The sequence below is a fragment of the Nelusetta ayraudi genome, unplaced genomic scaffold (assembly GCF_046127955.1).
Source record: "Nelusetta ayraudi isolate G7.1 ecotype Tasmania unplaced genomic scaffold, CSIRO-AGI_Nayr_v1 ptg000011l, whole genome shotgun sequence".
Taxonomy (NCBI): Eukaryota; Metazoa; Chordata; class Actinopteri; order Tetraodontiformes; family Monacanthidae; genus Nelusetta; species Nelusetta ayraudi.
In genome coordinates, this window is record NW_027466061.1 from 25,482,913 (window position 1) to 25,497,500 (window position 14,588).

Here is a 14,588-nt window from a genome sequence, read left to right on the forward strand (position 1 = left end):
GTGAGTAATGTTAATGATTAGCTCATTTTGTCATGCACTTTTCTTACTGTTCCAGCACATTAGAGCTGCTTTCTGTTCTGAATGATTCCAGCAGGACTTCAGCAGCTCATTGGCCTCAGAGAAACACTGGATGGCAGCTGCTAGAGAAGGTCCAGGCTGGAGAAGGTTCCTCTAGACAGAGCTGTTTTCTTTGGTTTCTCTGCTAATTAGACAGAACTCCCACAGCTCTGAAAGCCTGTCATCATCCTCCATCTGAGCTACTGGGCCTTTCAGGTGTCAACAGTTCACCAGTGCTGCCAGACCAGCAGCTGGTTGTTATTCTAACATAGTGCAAAAATTCCCATCGTCAGTTTCCAGCTCATCTTTCCTTTGATCCAAAACTCATTTTATATTTGTTAGATTGGCGACTGATAATTGGGAACAAATAAACATGCAAAAGTGGATGTTTGAAAGATAAAATTCGGTTTTAATGGAAGACAGGAACAAATAACCAGTCATACCTCTGCACGTAACCCGCCCCCACACACCAACACACCAAATCACATATAGAAACATGAGTTCTGATACGTCAACAAAGAGGGTAGGGTCCACCAGTCCCACATCACACGGGCATCTGCAGCTGTGAGTACTCGTCCTGGCCCTCCTTCTCGTCCAGGTTGGGCTCAGCATCATCTGCGTCGAGCTGCAGGTTGGTTGCCAGAGTAACGGGTCGCAGTCAAAATTTAAAACAAAACTTTCAGTTCAATTGGTTTTCTCTTGATATTGCAAAGTGCTTCGAGGTGCTGTTGGAAGTGATATAGTGCTTTACAAAAATAAAAGTTGATTGAGCTGATTGAACTTCTCAAGTAAACTGTGAATAGCAGCGTACACCAGTTGTTGTTGGAGTTGAGATATGAAATTGATATATGGTGGAAAAAAGGTTTTTGGACACCTAATGCATTTGTGGTGGACTGCATTGCACTATTCTCCGAATGCATTTTATTTTAGTGCAGTCACAAACATTCAACCACGCTGCATGTGCACCGTTCCATCGAGCTCAAAAATGAATGTTTCAGCAAGACAAAATCCGTTGCAACAAATCCAGGGTACAAGAATACAAGAACTACAAGAATTTAGTTTTCTAATTTTGTTTGATGAACAATAAACAACACAATCTCCATTAGTTTGTGTGCCTCTGATGCAGTCAAACATTTTGAAACACACACACAAAAATGTTTTATCTAATGACAATAATTAGGATTGAGTAAAATTTTTGGGGTGTCCGGAAAAAAATTTTCCACTACTATAGATGGTTTAGAAACGATAAAAGCAATTGTGTTCCTCAAGACTGAACAGGTTCACGTGGGAACCATGTGCACAAAAATAGTACATAGACAGAATGTGTACAGTATGTATTATAGCCTGTTTTTTATAGTCTGTAGTTACTGACTGGAGATAAGGTGCTCGAGAACAATGAGATTGTTTGAACTTTTGAGGGTCTTTAATCTTATCAGTCATGTCCTGGGCTTGTTGTTGTATAGCATTATGAAACAGAAGTTCCTGCTGTTCAAGGTCACAGAGAAGGAGGAGTGGCACTAGCAGTAGCAGTAGTAATGATAGTAGCAGTAGCAGTAGTAGTAGTGGTGGTTTTAGTGGCCTTAGTAGTAGTAGAAGGAGTGGCTACATCATTTGATGACGTTGTGATGGGTGGCACTCACACTCAGAAGCTCTCTCCTGGTGAAGAGGCGGGGCAGAATTAGCATCCTCACTGGGATGGTCAGCAGCAGCATGAAGGGAAAAGCCAGCGCCGCCGCCGATGCCATGACAACCCACAGGAGGACCAAGCAGATCAGCTGGACCACAGTAAACAGGTGCATCCGTAATGTTCGAACCTGCCGGAGCCATGAAACAGACGGTCAGGTAACGCGTGACACAGGGGGACAGGTAACAGACAGGTGACATGTAACACAGAGGGACAGGTGAGGCCTTTTGGTTGGTCCAAGTCTCTGAAAGGAAAGATTCCAGGGACAGACCTTGCGGACGTAGTTGTAGTCAGGGTGGTATTTTGGAGGCATCAGCAGCAGGATGAGTCGGTCCGTGAGCTGGATCCCGTTCAGAGACATCACTCCCATGTAGAGGAAGATCCCAAACAACACCGCTAGTGGGATCTGACGCAGAACATCCCCAACCACGATGGATAGGCCTGCAAGAGAATGCGTTTAAGCACTGAGGGTCAAGACAGAAAAGCAGCAGCAGTAGTTCTTGAGTTTTTCCCACATCATACCGACTAAAAGCGCCACCATGAAGCCAGTCACCCGCTGCTCCTTCACCTCCTGGATGCGAGGCTTGTCTCCAGGTGCAACCGCTTTGCTCATGACAGTTAAGGCGTTGGTATGGGTGACAGAGCGCACAGTGGCGGCGGATAACCAAGGCAACCCAAACAGCGCTGAAATTCCACCCACTACCACAATAATGAGGAGGTCCAGGTGGAAACCGGTACCCTTCGTCAGCATCCTTTCCTTCTTGCTGCAAATCAGCCTGACAGACAAACACAGAGGAATGATGTTCTGGTATGTGTCAGGAAAGGCGAATAGATAACAAGAATAAAGGCTGGTACGCTGTGATCTGGGACTCCATGAAGATCAGGATGAAGACAAGGATGGCCGGCAAGATGCTGGCTGCCATCATCCAAACAGGAAATTGGCCATCTGACCCCAGAGGAGAAATCAGCCAACCACGCTTCTCGGGACTGGACACTGAGAATCCACTGGGTACATTCAGTTTCTGTTGAACCAACAGGAAGTGTGTTAGTTAACCAACTTCACAGCATTGTGTCCTTTCAAGAAACATTATGTTTGAAGACATAGTAGAATAGAAAAGAATCCAAGCAGCTGCTAACAAATGACAGACTTCCACTTCTGCCTACAAATGTGTCTGAGTGATGAGACTGTCCTGACCTGAGTGTAGGTGTCCTCCACACTGTAGTCCACCAGCACCATGATGAGAATAGCAATGGGAACCCCAAAGTCTCCTATGATCCTACGGAGCTAAAATAGACAGCACCACTGATCAAAGGTTCCATCAGTGGAGGAGGCCAAATGTTTTAGCAACAGACATCAACAAGACATTTGCACCTGGACCTCGTCTGGACCTTTAGTTGCACCTGGACTTGATCTGGATCTGTAGCTGCACTTGGACCTGATCTGGACCTACTCTGGACCTGTTAAAATCTGTTTGTGGTACAACAATTCACCTTTTTGGTATCTGATTGCCAGTCTGGCTGTCTCATTAATCTCTCACTGCAATATAAGTCCTAATACAACTTCATGTATTGGCCTGGACCGACTAAAATCTGCACATTTGTTGTGATGTACAAGTTTTTTCTTTCTATTTTGTTCTGTGTCTACCTACAGCCGACAATCACACTTGGACGTGTACTCACCCTGCCAGGGAAGAAGGAGCTATTCTTGAACATTCTTAGGTAGAAAGCAATGAAATATGTGCCGGTCATGAGCACCAGAGACAACAGGGCCGTGTTTGGTTCTCCAACAACTTTGCCAGGAACTTGTGCTGTGGTGGTGAAGTTCCATAGTTCCGGAGACGATGCATTACCTTGACCATAACAGTTTTTCAGAGGATGCTGCTGAAAGATCTGGATAAGAAAAAAACAAATGAATGTTAAGGTAAAACCATATTGTTGCCAATATGAGAAAGCTGATCTGTGACCACACCTTGACGAGTTTGGCGAAGGTCTCATAGATAAAGATGAGGGAAATGAGAAAGGAGAAGATTTCCTGTGTGAAACGGGAGACGAAGCGAACCAGGATGCTCCCCTCTAAGGCCACTGTGATGAAGACGATGAGCACCAACCAAAAACCGATCCAGACGCGGCCCGTCAGATAGTCGATCCCGTTGGCTTTACAAAACTGAATAAAGACACTCAGCAGGTCAGTGAGCACAACCCACAGTGTTTGAGTCACCAGCCAGGTGCAAACTCACATTGAAGTAAGCCTCCTCAAACACCAGCAGCGGTCCAGAGAAGCCTATCACCAGCAGCGGCTGAGCACTCAGCACGCTGAACACAAGTCCCTGCAGCGCCGTGGCAACGATCAGCTCTGACACACCTATCAGTCCCCCAGTTTTCTCTCCTGCAACACGAGAACGAAACACAAGGGTCTGGGATTTGAGCTCAGGGTGGAGACAACTGCAGTTTCAGCCGCTTCAGGGTTTCCATGACTCACCCAGGAGACCACCAAAGGTGATAGCTGGCGACAGTGCAGCAAAGTAGATGAATATGATGGCAGCCATGCACTGAGGGTTCAGAGAGTCTCGAAGGTCACTGAGGTACTGCGGGTAGCGCCGAGTCACGTCTTTGATCAGACCACCGAAGAGACGGCCGGAGCGCTTCAGGGGCTCCTGGTCAGGCCTGGAGGGACCAAGGGAGGCTGCGGGATAAAACACTTAGTTGTAAACTTTCATTATTCCAGCAAATTACAACTAAAACCAGCAAATAGAAATGAAAAACCAACCGTGGTCCTGCTCTGCAATAATCTGCTTCTCCTGTAGTCTGACACTCTGCTGTTCCTCCCTCTTCCGCAGCATTTCTCGTTGGAAGCGAGCCACGGAGTGGAGCAGGTCATCGGCCTCCAACTCTGAGGGTGGCAGCACCACGCTACAATCCAGGAAACAGTTGATGGCCGTCAACAGGTCCTGCCGGTGGTCTGCCTGGTAGGCCGCCTCGTGGAAGTGCTGGGTGAAACGGTCAAAGCAGTCATATTATGTAGCTTAGGCTTGCTGCAAAATACAACTTAAACTCTTGCCATCTGGTGTTCATGATAGTAAAATAGCAGGTGTTACCTTGTCTGACATGAGGGTGGAAATAGAACGTCCAATCTGGTGGTAGTCAATGTTGGCGGTGGGCGGACCCATTAGGAGGAAGAGGAACCTGACAGGGACAGGAACCTCCAGTACCGACTCCAGCAGAACTGCCTCATGGAGTCGCACAAATGCCATGCAGGGCTGGTCCAGGAAGCCCACACTACCTGCAGACAGAGCAGAGGGATGAGGACAAACCCCAGTGGGATCTCCATCCCTTCGTCTCACTGAGGTGGAATCATTCCTACCAACAAGGACCACGGTGGCTTCGGCACTCTCTGGAATTTTCTCCATGAGTTTCACTTCATGTTTGGATTTGGAGTGACAAAGAGGCGGCCCTTCTTTCTGAACACACACACACACAGACCCACACACAACACACACACACACAAATGAGGTTTTTACACATTATTGTGTTTGGTGACTGGTCTTTCTTCATTACCTTATCTTTCTCTCCTTCAGGGTCTCTATGATTCATCACATTGATCGAGGGCTCTGATTGGCCATTGTGTCTTTCCATCATGGTAGCTGCAGAGATGTTGGCTGCAGAGATGTTCCTGCTGAACAAGCTGTGGTCCTTCTCATCACTCGGGTGACTGATGAAAAAAATATGTACAGAATGTTAATGAATGAACAGATGGATGATGGATGGATGGATGAGGATGGATGGCTGTAGGATGGATGAGTGGATGGATGGATGGATGGATGAGGATGGTTCAATGAGGATGTTGAGGATGGAAGAAGAATTGATGGGTGATGGATATATGAGGATGGAAGGACAATGGGTGGTGTGGATTGATGATATTGGATAGATGGATGGCTGAATGATGGATGGAGGATGATGGGTTGGATGGATGATGGATTGACTAGGATGGGTGGAGAATGGATGATGGACCTGTGTCTGAGCAGTAGAGCCCTCAAGACGTTGGCTCGGTCCTCTGCTCTGATCTGATCTGAGATGACCATCTGCTCCACCACCTGCTGGGCAATTCCTGTCAGTGTCTTCTGCTTCAGGTCCAGCAATACGGCTCCTACCAGCACAAGTCACACTTTTATCGGCAAATCACTGAACCCCTCAGATATGTCTCTGTGTCTAATGCTAATGCCTTTGTTTGTTTGTTTGTTTGTTTGTTTGTTTGTTTGTTTGTTTGTTTGTTTGTTTTAATTAAGGGGGCATCTCATCATGTCTTCAGTTGATGATGTAATGCAAATAAATCCTAATCCTAATCAAATCCTAATTTACTGTCATCCTCTAATGTTTTTCTGAGTCGAAAAATGCACAACTTTCCCCACGAGTTTGTTGTCATCCTCTTCCTGGTGGGGGCAGCAGAGAGCCCGCTTACCATGAGAGATGGTTTTGCGCAGCTCGAGCAGCGAGCGGAAGGTCAGCGAGGCGATGTGAGGTTTCCCCCAGCGCTCCGTCTCCTCGTCCACTTCCTCCTCAAACTTGATCCATCGAGCTGTCTCCCTCCACTGCAACTCCTGGTTCCTGTCAATCACCAGCTCGTTCAGCTCCACAAACACCTTCACACAAAACACACACAAACACACACGTACGCACTTGTTTAGTTTAACTTGAGAAAACTGGAACCTTTACACGCTTCACACGAAGCATAATGTTGTCCTGTTACCCTGACCTCTGACCTATAGGCTGAACCTCTAGTAGTGTAAAAAATATTGCCTCTGTGGCCAGATTGGCTAGATGTGTCTGTGCCCACTGCACCGATATAGAAAGAATCAAAGAAAGCCTCAACAGCCTAAACAGATCGGAAGGACTCGTTAAATCTGTCAAGAAGTCTGAAGTTCAGAGATCAGCAGATGATTTCAGACCAGACTATGTTTCTAAATAAATTCATGTTCTCAAGACATTCTACAAAAACAACCATTCTGTTCAGCGTGATTAGAGATTGAATTAAAGTGGGCAGAGCTTCACAAAAATAAAATACAAAGCAATACAACTGAAAACTTACAGGAGGTAATAAAACAAAGATTGAGACGGTACCTCGCTGTCCCGACTGTTCAAGTCCAAACCTAGCATCCCGAAGACCAGAACCAGCAGAGTCAACCTCCCCCGACCTGCCTTCCCCACCTTCTTATTAGTCTGCCGGTCCAGGAAGTGGCCCAGGTACAATAGGTCCTGGATTAACGGACTGAGACCCTCGGCTCGTCTTTCGCCCCATGTCAGAGCCGTTTGGACATTTCTATTGTTTTTATTGTTCTTGCACTGACTAAGTTCTCAGCTGGCTTGCACCTGGATCCATCTGTCAGGAACAGAGGTCTACAGGCCTCTCTCAGTTCTCAAAGTTGTGTGTGTTTTTCTCTGTCACATCACTGACCCACACAGCGTGCATACGGTGACGCAGCGGCGAAGCTCAGATCCGAGAAGAAACATTTTACATTCCAAATGCTGTGAGTTTTTTTTATTCCACTGAGTGTAAACAAGTTGAATAAAATTCAATCATCCAGAGCTCAAATAACCTATCATGACACAAACTAACAGCACAATTGACAGCTCAGCATTGTCTGGCTCCAGAGGACATCACTGGAAAAGGAAGGCAGCACTCAGGAAAATGGGAGGAGATGAAGATGTCAAGTGGTTGGAGATTTGTAGGCGCTTAACTTAACCTAACTTTACTTAACTTCACCCTAACTCAAAACCCCTCCCACAGGAGGAGTCAGAAGTTCATAGATCATGGAGGTCATCAGCAGGAATAAAATGCAGCAGATTGAACGCAGCTCAAACAATAAGTTGATGGCTTTGACTGTCCTAAGTCCCGCCCACTGACCTCATGAGGGGTGCGGTCTGCTCGCAGGTGTCGAAGGGGCAACTCTGTCTGACCGCCAAGCTGATTGGTGCCGTGGATCAGCGGCCCTTTGGAGCTCCGCCTCACCAGGTGGCGCCGTACAGCCGGGACGTCGTCAAGTCGGTGACCTGGGGGTGGGAGCGGGAGCGAGTAGTGGGCGGAGTCAAACGTCAAGGCAAAACCTTTAACAAGGCTTTAACATTGTTACACAACACACATCTCTCTCTCCCCATGCTCTCTCTCTCTCTTTCTCTCTCTCTAACACACACACACACACACACACACACACACACACACACACACAAAACGTGTTCTCGTGGGAACTTTCTGCCGTCTAACAAAATCTCAAGCTCAACTGAACTTCAGTGATGCATCAGTAAAATGAGAAGTGAGTTTAAACACACACACGTACACCCAGTAATCCCACACAGCTTCAGGTGTTCACATCATTTCTCGTTTTCCTGGAAAAACAAGCAGCCAATCACATAAAGCCATAACAGATAAAAGGTAGGAGAAGTCAAGAGGTTGCACAAGCGGCACCCTCTACCTGTGTACCTGAGGATGAGGGCTAGCTAACTGAAGAGACTAACGGCTTGGGGGCCACTTCCTGTCTGGCATGTTTCCATCCTGTCTGGTGCGCAGCAGCTTCTTCAGCTTGGCTGAGTCGTGAGCAGGCGGCAGGCAGGAACAAGTGAGTTCTGAGTGAGACTGGGCTTCAGTCGGTCTGACAGCATCGAGACAAAACCAGAACCAGAAGCAGAACCGCAGTCCACCACATACACACAGACTGTGACAATAGATAGAGGCCGTGGGTGCAGTGTGTTGGGTGGCAGTATTGTATTCAGGTCACATGGTGGCGAAGGGGTGACAGAAAGTTCTTTCAAGACTCAGTGTCCAAGATTCTAACGGCCAGTCCTGCGATGTGCCACTCGTCACATGATCTTTGGTCTCATTTCAGCCACGTTAGCAAATACTGAGTGTGGCTTGCCCATCGACCTCCTGACGAGCACAACATCAACGCACAACAACAGGGAACACACTTGAAACTCTTAAGTGGTAAGCACTCACTGATGAACATGTGCTCCACACACAGTTTCTCAGATCTGTTAGCACGCAGCGTTAGCAGCATACAGGAAACAGTTCAAATTAAGGATTTAATTTGTTTGACTGACTCTTGATGCCATCAAGGTCGACAGAGGTCAGCGTCTCGGCCTCATCAGCGTCACCGACATGGCAAACAGGCGAGCGGCTGCTGTGATTGGTTGGGATGGTGGGCGGGTTCCTGTGGCAGGAGTGAGACAACAAACAAATGAAAAGACACACTCATTTTTTTTGTTCACAGCAAGACAGGTGGGTTAGTCACCTGGAGCCAGTCGCTCGTCCCCCCTCTTCATCGCTACAGGACTCATCTTCATCCTTGGCCTCCTCCTGGCCTTCTTCTATGGTGGCTGCAGGTGCTTGACCACGCCTCCCATCCCTCCTCCCCTCATTGACCTTTTTCCTCCTTCCGTCGGTGGACGGTCTGGACAGCGGCTGGTGGACGTGGGGAGAGAAGAGGCGGTGATCTGTTGCAGGTAATAAGAGGCCAGTCAGATGTCAGCAGTAATCAAACAGTGTGGAGAAAGAAACATTGTGGAGAAAGTATCAACAGTATCTACAGTATCTATCTATCTATCTATCTATCTATCTATCTATCTATCTATCTATCTATCTATCTATCTATCTATCTATCTCCATAGACTGTTGTTACTATCTAAACAACTGTGCATCTAGACCATTATAGCAGCGTAAACGAGGACGGTGGAGCTCCCTACAGGATGAGCATTGAAGCCTCTGAAGCCCCTCATCAGTCAGTCTGATCCCACTACAACTCTGGAAATCTTGTCTCTCCAGGTGTCTCACCCTCAAAGTCCTGCTCATCATAGACCCTGTGGCTGTCGGGGGGACAGTGGGCTGGAGGACTAAGGATGTGTTGAAAGCCTTGTACTTCGAAGGCCTTGTTCAGGTCCTCCTCCTCCTCATCACGGACACCATGCACGGGAGTCTGGACATGCAGGAGCAGGAAGCACCAGTGAAAGAACAGTTGACCAAACCAAACCTCCTCTGATCTTTTTCATTGTACAGTGAATCACCTTAGTGATGAAAAAGTAAACATGCGAGTGTAAAAAGAAGTGCATCGACTTCTGCAGTGTACAGCTGCAAGCCACCAGAGGGCGCTGCTGCTCTGGAGTTTGTCCTCTTCATGTCTGGCAAAGACTCACCGTGTGGCCAGGACCCAGGGAGCTCTGTTGATGGCTCATGGCTCCTTCAGGGGACAGAGGTCAGCGTGTCAGAACCTGAGGGACGGCAAAACACTGAGGTCACCATGTGGAGGCTTTGAACTCCTATTGGTCAGCGTCACTCTCGTTGGTCTCCTGGTGGTCTGTTGACTGGATGAGGAGAACCTGAGCAGGAGGCAGCTGGACGACCCACTCAGCCAGCAGAGGCCGTTCCTCTCGTAGTGATACATAGAGAAACTAGTCCCACCTCTGGCCTGCTGCTAACCACCGGTGTGCATGTCTGTGCGTGTGTGTGTGTGTGTGTGTGTGTGTGTGTGTGATGCCCGGTCACCTGCTGAGATTAGAAGACGACGGAAGGTCATATTTTGGGGAAACTGTCCCTTTAAAGTTGCTGCTGAGTGTCGTGAGTGTTAGTGAGTGGCGATGCTGTTTGCCCCCCAGGATTTCGACTTTGAGCCAATTTTTAAATTCAGTTGCACCCACCTGCAGGCGGTGACGTCAGGACAAACTTGATGATAACATCACCGTCACCACGGAAACACAACACAATGGCCACAAAACCACCTTTCAGACACTTTAACACAGAGTGGTCAACGGTGGCAGCACAGGGTTAACGGTGCAGGCTGCAGGCCTGTGTGTGTGTGTGTGTGTGTGTGTGTGTGTGTGTGTGTGTGTGTGTGTGTGTGTGTGTGTGTGTGTGTGTGCACGCGCATGTGCCAGGGAGAGAGTTGCTGCCTACCTCAGTGTCCTCGCAGCACTGAAAGAACAGAAATTCTAATGCACAGACTGAAGTGGCAGAGCGAGAGGGAGGGGAGGGTGGGGAAGGAGAGGTGGGTGAGGACGGGGGTGACTGAGGGAGACAGGGGGACCGCCAGGAGGACGGAGGAAAGGCCCAACTCTCTCTCTCTCTCTAAAAACCTGATCAGTCCTGAGTCACCATGGAGACTGGGCTGTCAGTCAAGGCGAGTCCCGCCCCTTTGGGCTGCTCGCACGCTGACCATTGGCTCGCTCCGATGATGTCACACATCCGCTTTATCGTTATTCACCCGACAGCATCACTCTGTGACAGAGAGCTAGGTGAACGCCAAACAGGTAAGAGGCTCGTGTATTTAATCATTGAGAGGAACCAAATTTTCCCGTCAACCGACTGGCTTTCCGATCAGATTCTGTGCAATAAAAATCTGAGAAACCATAAAGTGTTCATGAAAAACTCAAAGACTTTGAGCGTGAAACGCCACAAACAGTTTTCCCCCACTCCAAATAAGGAAGGTAGAAGGTTCACTGTTTTGGCCTAGCTGAGCTTCTCACTGTCTGCACCATCACTGTACGTCACTGGACTCTACCAGTCCCTCCAATAGGAAGCCAGGAGCTGTTACCAACTGTCTCGACTGGAGATGTAAAATAACTCCAGCGGTTTGTCCGTTTTCACCACAAGTCCGAGCACAGCCAGGAGCCACAGTCCATTTCTGGAAACACGGCAGCAGTGAGTCGGAGTGTGCAACAGGAAAAGGCCACGAAGACTGTGAGAAGGCTGAACTGTTGAAATCTTTGTTTTAATCAACCCTGCAGGAGAACATCAAGAAATCTTGCAATCAGAGCGAACCAACTGATCCATCAGTGTGATCAGTGGTGTGTGTGTGTGTGTGTGTGTGTGTGTGTGTGTTCATACCTTGTCACTGCAACGAGTCGTCACCGTCCAGCACTGCCATCCCAACAGCACAGCAGCTGCTTTTATAGGTTGTTCTCTGTGTGTGTGTGTGTGTGTGTGTGTGTGTGTGTGTGTGTGTGTGTGTGTAGCTGTCTGTTTGCACAACAACCTTTTAATTCATACCTGCATTAGCAGATTTGTTGTCCTGTGTGAATGTTGTCATCTGCGTTTGTGTTTTCTCTCAGTGTGTACGCGGGATGTATAGTAATGGCATTCCTACAGGTGTGTGTGTGTGTGTGTGTGTGTGTGTGTGTGTGTGTATGTGTGTGTTGTTCTCATACGTAAATAACATAAGTGGCACAATGTCAACACACAAATCCGATGTTTCTCCTCCACATCTTTGTGTTGTTTCACTCCTTCTGTTCTCTCCCCAGCGTCTTCCTCCACCCCTGCCATCTCCCTCCTCTTCCTCCGCTCCCCTCTCCTCTCCCTTACCTTCCTACCCCCCTTCTCCCTCCTCTTCCTCCGCTCCCCTCTCCTCTCCCTCACCTTCCTACCCCCCTTCTCCCTCCTCATCCTCGCCTCCTTTCTTCTCTTCCTCTCCACTTCCTCCTCTTCCTCTTCTCTCTTTCCCAGGCTACTTATGCCTGCTAATCATGTGTTTGTGCATCAGCAGGTAGATTCCTGTTTGTGGTCCCATTTGCTTGTTTACTGTCATCACGGTGCTTTTATTCTGACATTCACCTCCGTCACTCTCTGTGGGAACGTGCACAAAGCTGTTTAACTTTGACAATAGTTTGGGACTTTAGCCGAGATGCTAGTGTTGGCTGCGATAACTGATGAATGAACCAGAACAGTGATGTAGTCTGGAGCGCTAAATGAAGTTGAAAGAATTTTGGAAAAATGGCATCAGATGGATTCTATAATGTGATGGACGGACGTGTTTTGAAAGTGAGCCTAACAGGAAGTTTCAAGTTAATGGCCATGTATGGGGTTCGATTGCTAATATCTAAATTCTAAAGCGGGCAATTTGAAAAGTGTCTGCAGTGTTGGACATAGGTTGAACAGCCAGGTGATGCTTCACAGGTGCAGACGAGTTTTCATTTTGAGAAACTACCACTTTGTTCTGATGATGTCATTTGGAGCCACAGTCGGGGCAGAGAAAAGGGGTGGAGGCACAGGGTGAAGCTGCTGGGTGCAGGGCCCATGATGTTACACCTTCTGGCAGGTTTGATTGTCAGATTTGGCTCATTGGCCCTGACCTGTGGGCCCTGACCACAACAACAACAGCAGTTATGAGCTAATTTTTCATCTGCGATCTCAGGGGGGGGGGAAAAATGTGCTGCCGATTTAACCCTTGTGCCATCTTAACATTCTGTTTCCTCCCCTTGTCCTACGGGTCAAAAATGACCCGCTCTACCAAATCCCCAAAATAAAGCCATTTAATTGAATTTTAAATCCAAAATCTATTTTGCATGATGAAACAATCGTATTTATCAATTCAACTCAATTTAATGAATTTTTTATCATGTATTTTTTTTTCTATTTTTCACAATACAAAAAGACGATCCACCAGTGAACATTACACTTTTTTTTAACCACAAACCAACTGTGATAACAGTTTTCCTGTACACAGTAAATGTTTATTATTGCTATATAATAGCAATGTGAAGTAATTATTTCTGAATTAATTATATTCAAAGGGAAAAAACAGTCAACAATCTGGAACTTTTTTGTCAACAATTTATCTTCTATTCTATATTTTTTTAGGAAGTGAATTATAAAAAATACTTCACTCATAACACAACTAAACAACAAAATGTTGCTTGACTCTGCAAACAATTTTTGTGCTAAAGTCCCGAGACAGTTTCGTTAACGGGGGGTGGAGGTGGGTTGGGAGTCCGGGGGGGTCCTAGGAAAGTTTCATTGTGGGGGGTTGGTGGTGGATCGTGCTAAAGTCCTGCGGAAGCATCTTCGCGACTCTCTCTCTCTCTCCATGTGATCGAGCTAAACTATCTGCGCGATCGACCGGTATATCATGTAACTCATGACAGGTCTCATGCGGGCCGGATGTGGCCCACTGGCCATACTTTGCCCAGGTCTGCTTTATATCCTCTGTACTGAATTAGTTTTTATGTATGAGATTGTTTTTTGTTTTGTTTGGGAGCTTGCGTGATGTGAGGGGTCAGCTGCAGATCAAGAGTGCACAGGCAGGTCAAATGCAAGTTCAATTCGTACATCAATCCAGTTTCTTTGATGTGTGTGTGTGTGTGTGTGTGTGTGTGTGTGTGTGTGTGTGTGTGTGTGTGTGTTAAGAGAGAGTTTGTGTGTGGCCTTTGAACTTTTTTCTGGTGTTTAAATGCTTTTATAAATCACGGGTCAAAAATGACCCATAAGACAATCCCAGTACCCTAGTGGTGTACAAGTATCACTTTTTCTAATGATGGGGTCCCTTCAAATTTCAAGTTGGAAAAAGATAGTTTAGGGTATTTTTTCTACAGCTAAACATGGTAATGGGTCACTTTTGACCCGCAAGACAATACAAGGGTTAAAGCACAAAAGACATATTTCAACCAAACAAACTGTAAGATTGTGATTGAATCACACACGAGTGAGAAGAACTTCCTGAAACAGAAACCATTTATTTGATTCGAACTTGCGTAATGTAGCTGGCCACCAGGGGGCAGGCAGCTATGTTAAGGTAGCACAGACCACATTGAGGGCGTGGTACGTGGTCAAGTCCTGACAAGTCCTGACACGCCCATTTCTTTCTTTCAGCTCCTGCCTGAAGGAGGACACAGCTCCCACTCACAACCAAAGAGCTTCATCACTTTTGTGCAGACTCCTTCCTCTCCTGGTTCCTCTTTTTCAACTCCTTCAGCCCCTCCTGGATCTGCTCCACGGCCTCCTGGTCTTCTGCCTGCTGCGCCAGACCGAGAGCCTCCTGGTAGACCCGCACCGCCTCCTCCAACCGGCCTGGCCAATCAGAACGTAGCATCACTC

General features: G+C 47.3%; 2 protein-coding genes across 2 annotated transcripts in view; both read right to left on the bottom strand.

Moving 5' to 3' along the window:
• Positions 1 to 407: 407 nt before the first annotated feature.
• Positions 408 to 9,994, bottom strand: slc4a2a (solute carrier family 4 member 2a). Its single transcript, XM_076022152.1, has 21 exons — positions 9,920 to 9,994; positions 9,561 to 9,702; positions 9,022 to 9,223; positions 8,831 to 8,940; positions 7,641 to 7,786; positions 6,198 to 6,378; positions 5,750 to 5,885; positions 5,297 to 5,450; positions 5,103 to 5,199; positions 4,837 to 5,021; positions 4,509 to 4,728; positions 4,221 to 4,424; positions 3,979 to 4,127; positions 3,711 to 3,905; positions 3,422 to 3,631; positions 2,937 to 3,026; positions 2,597 to 2,763; positions 2,264 to 2,517; positions 2,013 to 2,182; positions 1,698 to 1,871; positions 408 to 682 (listed from the first exon to the last, which is right to left on the bottom strand). Exons 1-21 carry the CDS (start codon positions 9,956 to 9,958, stop codon positions 602 to 604), a joined length of 3,306 nt encoding a protein of 1,101 aa, XP_075878267.1. The 5' UTR covers positions 9,959 to 9,994; the 3' UTR covers positions 408 to 601.
• A 4,213-nt stretch (positions 9,995 to 14,207) lies between these two features.
• ttc19 (tetratricopeptide repeat domain 19) overlaps positions 14,208 to 14,588 on the bottom strand; it is a 3,694-nt gene continuing 3,313 nt past the window's right edge. Inside the window, exon 11 of the mRNA XM_076022154.1 lies at positions 14,208 to 14,561. Within this exon, the coding sequence (XP_075878269.1) occupies positions 14,413 to 14,561 (149 nt within the window). The 3' untranslated portion in view covers positions 14,208 to 14,412. The remainder of the gene's footprint in view (positions 14,562 to 14,588) is intronic.

What these genes read in the sequence shown, in the direction of transcription:
- slc4a2a (XM_076022152.1), bottom strand. Translation starts at nt 9,958, where the DNA reads ATGAGCCATCAACAGAGCTCCCTGGGTCCTGGCCACACG. An exon ending in GCGCAAAACCATCTCTCATG is followed by an intron (nt 5,886 to 6,197) that starts GTAAGCGGGCTC and finishes TTGTGCTGGTAG; the next exon opens with GAGCCGTATTGCTGGACCTG. An exon ending in CCTTCGCCAAACTCGTCAAG is followed by an intron (nt 3,632 to 3,710) that starts GTGTGGTCACAG and finishes TTTCTTATCCAG; the next exon opens with ATCTTTCAGCAGCATCCTCT.